Source organism: Hyaloscypha bicolor, assembly GCF_002865645.1.
Source record: "Hyaloscypha bicolor E unplaced genomic scaffold K444scaffold_117, whole genome shotgun sequence".
Taxonomy (NCBI): domain Eukaryota; kingdom Fungi; phylum Ascomycota; class Leotiomycetes; order Helotiales; family Hyaloscyphaceae; genus Hyaloscypha; species Hyaloscypha bicolor.
Window position 1 is genome coordinate 1785864 of NW_020194619.1, and position 11849 is coordinate 1797712.

At 19.6% G+C, this 11849-nt stretch overlaps 1 protein-coding gene across 1 annotated transcript; it reads left to right on the plus strand.

Moving 5' to 3' along the window:
* Positions 1–8516: 8516 nt before the first annotated feature.
* Positions 8517–9480, plus strand: K444DRAFT_594121 (iron reductase domain protein). Its single transcript, XM_024878335.1, has 2 exons — positions 8517–8913; positions 8971–9480. The coding sequence occupies exons 1-2, from the start codon at positions 8648–8650 to the stop codon at positions 9281–9283; spliced, it is 579 nt and encodes a 192-aa protein (XP_024734142.1). The 5' UTR covers positions 8517–8647; the 3' UTR covers positions 9284–9480.
* The last annotated feature ends 2369 nt before the right edge of the window (positions 9481–11849 follow it).

Below are 11849 nucleotides of genomic sequence, written 5' to 3' on the forward strand. Positions count from 1 at the left end.
TTTTAATATAGTAAAAGTTATAAAGTATATATAAATTTTTATACTTTATTTTATTTAAAAAATTATATCTTTTATAATATATATAATTAAATATAACTAAAATAATATTTAGTTCATAATTAAGCTTTATAATATAAAAGTAAAATAAATTTAATTTAATAAAGGTTTTATATACTTTTATAATTATATTAATATAATAAAAGAAATAATATATATAATAACTAATATAAAATTATTATATCTTTTAATACTTTATATTTTCTTTAATAATAATTCGAAAAATTTAAGATTTTATTAAGCTTAGTAAATTTAGGAATTATATATTAATATTATAATATTATAATTCCTATTTCTAAATATTAATTATTTTACTAATTTATATACTAGTATTTTATATATATTATATAATAGTATTATATATTTCTAGTAAACTAATACTATTTAGTAAATATATAAATTAGAAAAATTTAAGAGCTTATTATTAAGATTTATTTATATATATAGATTAGAAAGAATTAAGTTATATTTATTTAAAATTCGGTTATTTAGAAATAAAGCTATTATTTAAATTAAAGAAAAAATAATTATTAAATAAAAAAGATATTTAATCTTATTAAAATCTAATTATATTATATTAAAAAAGAAAATATTTATTAGTTCTATTATTTATAATATTATTAGTATAGCTATAGTTATTAATAATTATATAATATAGTTATATAACCTAAAACTAATTAGAAATAATAGAATACAAGTAATAATTATATAATCTTATATTATATAAGTAATTTAATAAATAAACTAGACTCTATTAGATTTAATAGATTTAAAAATTATATATTAATATTATAATATTATATTTCTTATTTCTAAATAAGAATAATTTTATTAATTTATATAAAATAGTATTATATATTACTAGTAAACTAATACTAATTAGTTAATATTTATAAATTAGAAAAAGACTTAGTTAATTAGAAAAGTATTTAATAGCCTAAAATAAGTAATCTATTTCTAGTTAAAAGAAGAAATTACTATTAATTCCGGAAAAGCATTTAATAGCCTAAAAAGAAAATACTAGCTTTTATTAATTAATAGATAATTAGCTATTTAACTATTTATTTAACTATTTAATTTCTATTATTCTTTAAAATTAACTTTTTTTAGTCTTGAAATTACTTTTTTGGAAACTATTTCTTCTATTTATATAATACTTATATTTATAAAATTCTTTTTCCGAAATATATATCTTATATATATTTTATATATATTTTATATATATCCTTAAAGCTCTTTAATTATAAACTTTAATTTTTCTATTAAATTAAGCCCTTTAAGCTTTAGATTCTTCCGGAATTATAATATTTTATTTCCTAAATTTCTTATTATAAACGAAATATTTAAATACTAAACTATATTAGTATATTTTATATAGAACTTTTAATAAGAACTTATAGAATTTATTTAAGAATAACTTTAAGGATTTTAATAATATAACCTTTAGTTAATATAATTATATTAATTTATAAATTCTTTAAAAATACCTTTAATATAATAATATTTATATTAAATAAAATTATATATACTTTATTATAATATAATTTCTATTTAATATTATTTAGAAAAAAAAATATATATTTAATATAAAGCCAATATTATTAAAAATAGCCCGATTAGAATAAATCTTTTAAAATAATTTATTATATTAGTTTATTTTATTTTAGAAGAAACTAGATAAAAGAGAATTAAATATTTTTAGTTAATTAGCTAATTAAATTAAGGCATTTTTTTATAAAATTAAAGTTATTTACTACTTCTACTTTTACTATTATTATTACTAAATCCGAACTTTTATTAATTAATATTTACTATTATTACTAGAAAGCTTATTAGAAAAATAATAAAAATATATTCTAAAATATAGAAATATAATAGAATTAATAATAGTTTTAATTATAAACTTATTATTTTTCTCGATATTTATTAATATATAAAACTTTTAAAAAAGGTACTAATAAGAGCTTTTTTATTATATTAAAAAAAACTAGTATAAAAAAGCTTATATAAATATCTATAGCTTTTTTAAAGGCCCCGGTTTTTATTATTAAAATTTAGATAAATAAAATAGTATTATTTTAGTAATTATATTAATTAAAGATTTTAAGAAAATAATATTCGAGTTTATCTAAATACTAATTAATAATCTATATAAACTATAATATAGCCTTATTTTTATTTTATAAAATATCGAATTCTTATATAATAAAATTATTATTTCCTATTAAGATTTACTAATATACTAATATATAGTTTCGAACTCTTTTAATAAACTCGGCTAGTTTATTAATAAGCTCTAATTATTTATTATTACTTATAAAAAGAAGTAATAAATTAATACTAAATTTTATTTTACTAATTAATAATACTATTTTTAAAATTCTCTAAGCTATTATTTATTCGGAAATTATTAATATAGATTCTATTATAATTTCGGGATCTATAATAATTACTTTAAATCCTATAATTATAATAATTATATTTCGAAATTATATTTTATATATAAAAAACTCGAATATTATTTATAGAAAAATATATTAGAAAAATAAAAAACTAAAAAGGCTTAATTTAAAAATAGAAATATTTATTAGTTTAGATTCCGAAATTCTTATAATTTTAATAAATATTTTAATAGTATTTATATATAATATATTACTAGAATTAAAAGAAAAAATAATAATAGGAATAATAAAAATAAACTAGAAAATAATACTTTTAAAGTTTTATTAATAGAAATAAATAAAAGAGAGAAATATTATTTAGATTTTCAATTTATTTTTATTAAAAGCTTTTTAGCTATTTCTATTATTTGCATAATTTTTTTTTATAATTAATACTCTTATAAATAATCTTATTTCTCTTTCTTTTATATACTAAATAATAAATAAAAACTATATTTTAGAACTTATTAAATAAATAAAAAATATCTAGATATTTATAAGTAATAATATATTAAAATATAATTTTTATTATTTTTATAGAATTGTAATTAATAATACTATTAAAAGTCAAATTAATATCTAGTTTAGTATTAGATCTATATTTTCTATTAAATTTATAATAATAAAAATACTAATTAGGTAAATATAATTCTATATTGTATTTATAAAAATTCTATTTCTATTTAGCTTAACTAATATAAATAAACTAGAAGTTTATTTTAATAATTTTATTAATAATTTTATTAATAATTTTATTAATAATTTTATTATTTCTATTAGATATTTTATATTTATAATATAATATTTTAAATACTTTTTCCTGCTTTAGAATATTATATTATAAAGCTTTATTTCCGAATTCTTTATTTATAATTCCTGCTTTTTTATAGAAATTAAATTATAATATTTATATTACTATTTTAGTTATTTATTTATTAGTAAATTCCGAAATATACTAAAATAAACAGGTTATAATATTAATATAAAAGCTCTTAAATACCTTATAAAATACTATAAGTAATACTAGAAATTCGGATAATTACTAAAATAATTCAAGTTTAATTTAAGAAATAATATTAGCTTTAATTATTCTATTATTATTAATATTTTCTATATTTCTAGTAAACCTATATTCTATATTATTAATAAAGGTATTTGATATTAAGCTAGCTAATAACTTTAAAATATTAGTATTTTATATATTTGAAATACCCTAAAATAGTATTAGATTAATACCTATTTAGGCTCTTTTAATTAGATTATAGTAGATACTAGAAAGTAATTTACTAGTAAAAAGTTTATTTAATTTATAAATATTATAGGAACTAAGATTAAGATTATTTCTATAAAAGCTTATAATTCTATTAAAATTAAAAAATACTATTATAGCCCGATTTAATATATTTATTTTATTATTATAGCTAAAATTAATAGAATTAATAAAAATATTATATTTTAAATAGCTTTTAAGGCTATTAATAATTCTATAGAATTCGATAATATTATTTTAATTATTTTAATTTATAATACTTTATTTTAAATACCCAAATATAATACCTTATTATTAATTATATTATAGTAATTAGTAATACTTAAAATAATAATAATAGAAATTCAAGAGCTTTAAGCTAAATACTAAATTATAAATATCTTTAATATTCGAAATAGTTCTAGTATTATTAATATCTATAAACTTCTTTTAAATTCGGATATTCTTATATAATATAAAAGAAATACTAATTAATCTAATAATTAAAATAAACTATATAAGCTAGTAATTATTAATAAAAAGAATTATATATTAGCTTTATTATATAATAATACTATTTTCTATTTAATCTCTATAAAACTCTTTTATATAAGGGATATTAAGGTTATTACTAATAGCTCCGAACCTGAAACTATTCCCGAATTCTATAATGCAACTAAAAGTAATATAAATATAATTTCTTTTATTATTTCTATTATTTTACTAAAGTATAATAAAGAATATTCTTATAAAAATTCAGATATTATAGTATTTCTATAAAATAATAACCTATATAACTCCTATTAAATTAAAATTACTAGTATTTTAGAAAAGAATATATTTAAGATTATTTTTAAATTTCAAATACTAAAAAAGATATATATCTTTAATTCCCGGTTTATTAATAAGATTAAGAATAAGAATATAGAAAAAGAGTTTAAAAAATCGAGACTAGTTATCTAAACTTATAATAATAATAAGAAATATATAATATTAATATAATTATTTATTATTTAATATATTAGCCAGAGAATTATTTTTAATATTATTATTATAATAATAAATATTATAGAATTATATTTATATAATATCTTATAAGCTTATATCTAATTAATAACTTTATTTAATTATAATTTTTATATTGACTTATTTTATAAATTTATTAAAGAACTAAATCTAAAAAATAATTCTATTTTAAAAATTATAAAACTATTATATAATATACTAAAAACTAGAAATTACTAATTTAAAACTTATTATTTCTATTATATTAATAAGCTTTTTATAGAATAATTAATTTATAATTCTTGTTTTTTTTATAATAAATCATTTTTCGGAATTATTAGTCTTTAAATTAATAATATTCTATTTATTAAAACTAATAATTTTATAAAAGTAAAGTAATTAAAACTCTAAAAGACTAAATTCTTAGCTAAGAAATATAAATACCTTACTTTTAATTATAATTCCAAGTTTAATAAAAGTATTATTTATATAAATATTACTAGAATTACTTTTATATAAAAATATTAATATAAAAACCTTTGAATTATTTCTATAAAAAATATTATTATTATAAATAATAAAAGTATTATTTATTAAGATCTTTCTATTAAAGACTAATATATTATATAATATACTAGAGAAATATATATTATATTAATCTATTAATTACTATTTAAGCTATTAAATCCTTGGAAACTAATATAAAAATACTTAATAAATATATTTAATAGCAAATTAAAAATAGTATTAAAAAACTAAAATTCGTAAAACTAGTAAAAGAATTCTTATATTTAATTATTTTTATAAATACTTCATTTATAAATAATAGAAATCTCTTTTTCTAAATCGGATATATTCTAGTTCTAGTAAATAGAACTAGATATACTAATATTATTTACTAGTTCTTTATTAAATATAAGAGAGTTATTAGAAGTATTCTAATTTCGGAATTCTATAATATAGCTTATGGCTTTAATATAAATACTTTAATTAAATTTATAATTAATAAAATACTAGAAATAAAACTACTATTAATAATTTATATAAATTTAAAATTATTATATAAATATTTTATTAAATTAGGAACTATTTAAAAGAAATATCTAATAATTAATATAATATATTTTATTAAATATATAAATAACGAGAAATTATAAAAGTTAAATAAATTAAGGGAAAATCGAATTCTACTAATTCTATAATAAAATTAAAGCTAATAAATACTCTTAAATATCTAATTAATATAAATATAATATAATTAAATATAGAAAAATAAATCAAATATAAATAAAATAGAAAATAGATATATAAAAAAGAGAATATTATAGAAAAGAAAGTTATATATAAAAGGCTATAGCCTTTAATATATAACTAAAAATCTTAAAAGTAATATAGATATATAAACTATTTGGAAAATCTAATACTAGGCCAAATTAGTAAATTAATATATAATTAAAAAGAAATACTATTTTTTATATTTTTTTAAAAAAGTTCTAATATTAATATAGCTATTTTCTTTTAGGAATTATATATATAGTTATAGAACTCAGAATACGAGATATAATTATATAATCTTATATTTTATAAATAACTTAACTAGTAAACTAAATTCTTTTAGGCTTAATAGATTTAGAAATTATATATTAATATTATAATACTATAATTCTTACTTTTAAATAATAATAATAACTTTACTAACTTATATAAATAATATTTCATATTTATATAATAGTATTATATATTACTAGTAAATTAATAATTAATATAAAAATCTTTAAACTATTTCTATAAAAAATATTATTACTATAAATAATAAAAATACTATTTATTAAAATCTCTTTATTAAAAACTAATATATTATTTAATATATTAAAGAAGTATATATTATATTAGTTTATTAATTAGAAACTTTATAAAATCTATTAATTATTATTTAAATTATTATAAACTAATATAAATATATTTAATAGTAAATTAAAAATATTATTAAAGAACTGAAATATATAAAACTAGTAAAAAGGTTTTTATATTTAATTATTTTTATATATATTTTATTTATAAATAATAGAGATTTCTTTTCCTAAATCGGATATATTTTAGTTTTAATAAATAAAACTAGATATATTAATATTATCTATTAGTTCTCTATTAAATATAAGAGAATTACTAGAAATATTCTAGTTTTAGAATTCTATAATATAAGTATTTTAGCTAAATCTATAATTAATAAAATATTAGAAATAGAACTATTATTAATTATTTATAAAAATATCTTATTAAATTAAATACTATTCGAGAGAAATATCTAATAATTAATATAATATATTTCTATTAGAAATATAAATAATAATAAAAAATTATAAAGGTTAAATAAATTGAGGAAAAATTAAATTCTATTAATTTTATAATAAAATTAAAATTATAAAATACTTTTAAATATCTAATTAATATATATATATAATATAATGAAATATAAAGAAATAAATTAAATATAAAGATATAAATTAAATATAAAGAAATAAATTAAATATAAATAGAATAAAAAACAAATATATATAAATATATAAAGTATTTGGGAAATCTGGTATTATACCAAATTAGGAAATTAATATATAATTAAAGAGAAATATTATTTTTTTACATTTTTAGAAAAGTTCTAGTATTAGTATTATAATAGGAATTTTGCTTCTATTAGTTATATAGTTCTATTATATAACCTCCGGATATCTATATAATTTATAATTCGCTTATATTACTTTTTTTTTCTTTTTAGTTCTTAGAAATTAACTAATCTTTATTTCTTAATTCTATGTTTTATTTATATACTATAATCTCATACTATAGAAGCCTATTCTTTTCTATATATTACTATTTGTTTTATATTTCTATTATAATATAGCTATTTCTTTAGAAGTTATATATATAGTTATAAGACTCGAGAAATAGAATATTAATAATAGAATATAAGTAATAGAATATAGGTAATAGAATATAGAATATAAAATATAGTTATATAACCTTATATTCTATTAGGCTTAGCAGATTTAGTAATTATATATTAATACTATAATACTATAAGTCTTACTTCTGAATATTAACCACTTTACTAATTTATATATTAGTATTTCATATATATTATATAATAGTATTACGTGTTCCTGGTAAACCGATACTTATAGAAACTTAAAACCCTTATAAGTCTAAGCTTAATATACTATTTACTTATATAAGTATACCTGACTTTTCTAAAGTATTCTTGCGTTTTATATAATTAAAAATCCTCCCTATCCCACCCCCCTCACCCCCAAAAAAAACTAACAAATAGAGCATAGGACAAATTCCGTTGTATTAAAGAAGAACCAACTAAGGAGGGAAGTAAGAGCTTGCGAGAGAAGCTCATACTTAAATGTTTAGATGACACCAGCACGTTACGTAATATTGGCTAAATCCGGTACAGTTGGGAATGCGGTAAGTGAATGGGTGACATGCAACCGTGACAAAAAGTATAAATTGTCCGTGTACTTTAAAATTCGATCACTAATTAACCACAAAATCTATTAGAAATTGGGTTAATAGGTTTTATTGACCTGGTTCCATCCTACAATTTCCCCGCTCAGTATTAATAAATCGGGGCTGTAACTAAAAAGTTGTTATGGGCGCAAAAGGGCAACCGTTTTGCCGTTTTTGGATCGGACCGACTGTAGTAGTATACATTTGAATCTAAAAATCCCTGCGAAACATTGATATCAATATGAAAAGAGTGCCGGCAGTCTCGTTCCCTCGTTTTTTATCTTTCTAAACTCGTGCTATTCTTCGTTGATATCCGTTGCAAGGACTCATCAGTACGGAGATACTTGATATTTATTCCCTCGGGTCAACATTCATCATACTAGCAATGCGTCTTTCAGTCAGTACTGTTGCTCTGCTGGCAACCGCGGCCAATGGTTCAGTACTTTCGTGGACAGAATCTGTCAGCGGAGTACAGTATAGCGTGGGCATCCCCGAGGTTGCAGCAGCGCCGTTCGACATATACACGTCCATTGTAGCCCCAATCGACATGACCTGGGCTGCCATCGCCTACGGTGGGTGCATGCTCAGGAGCCCCCTCCTCGTCGCATGGGCACACGGTACTAATATCATAGTGTCACCTCGTTGGGCGACGTAAGTCTCACAAAGTAAACAATTTTCTCTCAATTTGGACACTGACGATAATAAAAGCGCGTACCATCCACCCGCGCTCTATAACGGCACCACCGCGAAGGTCCTCAAAACTTCAACCGTCAATGCCACACACTGGAAGGCGGACGTGGTCTGTTGTGGGTGTAGCTCATGGTTCGGTGGCGCTGCCTTTGTCCCAGCCATGGGAGACACCTTCTTCGGATATGGCGTGAGCAACCTTTCCATAGCGAATCCAGCCTCGCCCAGCACCAACATCGGATTCCATAATGTTGGGAAGGGCCACTGGGAGCTCAATATCACCGGTGCTCGCAACTCGGCTCGCGACTTTACGAAGCTCACAAAGCCGATGTGAGGATGGGCGGGAACCATGGGTAGTTGGTCTCAATATTGTACGAAGATCACGGAATAAAGTGACGGGATTACAGGGCATAAATTTATGCAGTCCACTAAAGTGCCCTATAAGGTCTCACTTGCCCCCTGAAGGGTTCCAGTCGTTTAATTAATTAGTATATAGCGGGGTAAATCAGCTGACCCAATCAGTAATAAGTGAAGATATACTAGCCATAGTATATTACTATTTTCTCCTGGCCCTTTTTTCGTCCTTCCTTATACTTATTCCCCCCTTTTAGTCTAATTACCTCCTTTATATAATTAGGAATTGCTTTAATCCACTCTTGAATCTTATACTGAGATATGCTTTCCCAGTATTTCTCCAATCTTACTCTCAGCTTCTTTTTATTACTAGTAGGCCCTTGCCTAGTAGTTTCCTTCTTTATCCAAAACCATAAACGCTCAATAGTATTTAAATCAGGTAAGTTACTTGGCCAGATTATTTTTATAATCCTCCAGAGATTATAAACCTCTTATTAATAATGAGATTTATAAGCTAATATATTATTCTCTTAAATAAGTATCTTGAGATAATCCTTTTAATACTTTTTTATAAAAGGTAAAAGCTTGAGAATAAGGATCTTTTTTTGGTAGTAATACTAATTAATTCTTCCTTATTTATCCTTTACTATAAAAGCTCCAGTTTCCTTATTATACTTCTATACTTTTCTTACTCTACCAGGCTTTCTTTTATATACTTTTGTCTAATCCCTTAGCCACTTTCTTTATTACTTTTCCTATTTTTACTTATTTGCCTTCTTAATCAAGGAATTTTTTATATTCAAATTAGTCTTTCTCTCTCGCTTTTACTATATAATTTCTTTTTCCCATATATAATATAGCCCCTTTTTATTATATAAGAATAATTCCTAAAATATAAATTCAGAAAAGCCTTTCTATTACTTCCTTATATAATACTTATTATATGCCTCTCCAGGAAGTTCCTATATTTTTCTTTTTCCTCTTATATTTCCTAATTATACTATTATCTTATCTATAAAAATAATATTTTTCTAGTTCTCAAAACTCTAATACTTATATTCTAAATACTAGTCTAGCCTCTACTTTTTACTAAGCTTATTCAAACCAGGCTTTACTATTAATTTATATTAAGAATAGCTAGCTATAATAAAAATCTTTTAAATCATTTATATAGCTATCTTATAATCCTTTCTTTTATTTCCTTTATAATTATAGTATAAGAGAAACTATATATAATCGAATTTTAAAGAATAACTTGCAAAATATATTTAATAATATTAGAAGAAATAGCTAGTTAATTAGAATAAAATTAATTCAGGATATAATGTACTTCTAGAGATATATTCTTATTCTCTTTCTACTCATATTACCTAGTAAGGCTTATAAGCTTATAAATATGCATTCGTAATACTCTAGTAATTTTCTTAATATTACCTATAGATTTCCTTTATTTAAGTATATGAATGGCCTTAATTCTAGTACTAGTTAAGTATTCTTTATAAATAATATCAGGTATTATAAAGGCTATAGAAGTAGCTATAAGAGAATAGAGAGAAAGAATAAAGCTCAATATAATTAAATTATTATCTTTATTTTCTGAATTAAATAATAAATTATACCAAATATCCTTTTTATCTTTAGTAGCTTTAGTATATTCTAATTTGTCTAAATCAGAAGAATTAGGAGAGAAAGAAGCTCTAATTAGCCATTTAATAAATCAGGGAAGCTAAATAAACTACTAAAAGTAGCCATACTAGCTTTAGATAAGAAGAAAGTAAGTAAAGAAGAAAGTAAGTAAAGAAGAAAGTAAGTAAAGAAGAAAGTAAGTAAAGAAGAGAGTAAATAAAGAAGAAAGTAAGGAGCCTTAGTAGGGGGCCCAAGAAGGATAATAAAGCTTACTTTATCTCGCTACTAATTACGGATACAGGCCTAAAAAATCAGAGGCTAAGGGCCTATAGAAAGCCTATAGCTTAATATAGCCTCCTAATCGGGCTATATATGGTTTTAGTAGGCTTTAGGGGCCTTATATCTCTAATTCAGACTAATTATAGGGCTTATAGGGCTCGATAAGATATTATAGGGCCTATTAATGGCCCTAAATTTATATATATACCTGTAATCCCGTTACTTTATATTATAATCTTTATATTAGAAGAGTTAATAGCCAGTATTATAATATTAAGTAAACTATTAATAATTTCTAAGTAATACCCGTTTAATTAATAAGACCAGGTATTAGTTTAAAACCTTATCTTATTATTTTATTAAGTTTTAATAATTATTTTTAAAAGTATAAATAGGCTTTATTTTAGCTTTATATAAATATAATAGATATATATAATAATATATAAGCAAATATTAAATATTATATATCTGGTTTTTTATTTTAAGTAATACTTATATTAGAATTATATGAATTATACGGAATTATATTTCCTAATTAAGTAAAGGGTTTTATATATTTAACTAAATACTAGGAAATATATAAAGAGATATTTATAGCTTTAGAAAGAGATATTAATTAGTCTTTTATTAGAATTACTTCT

Excerpts from the sequence above, each read along its gene's own strand:
- K444DRAFT_594121 (XM_024878335.1), top strand. The coding sequence starts at position 8,648 with ATGCGTCTTTCAGTCAGTACTGTTGCTCTGCTGGCAACCGCGGCCAAT. Across the intron at positions 8,914-8,970 it reads GTGTCACCTCGTTGGGCGAC|CGCGTACCATCCACCCGCGC; the intron begins GTAAGTCTCACA and ends CGATAATAAAAG.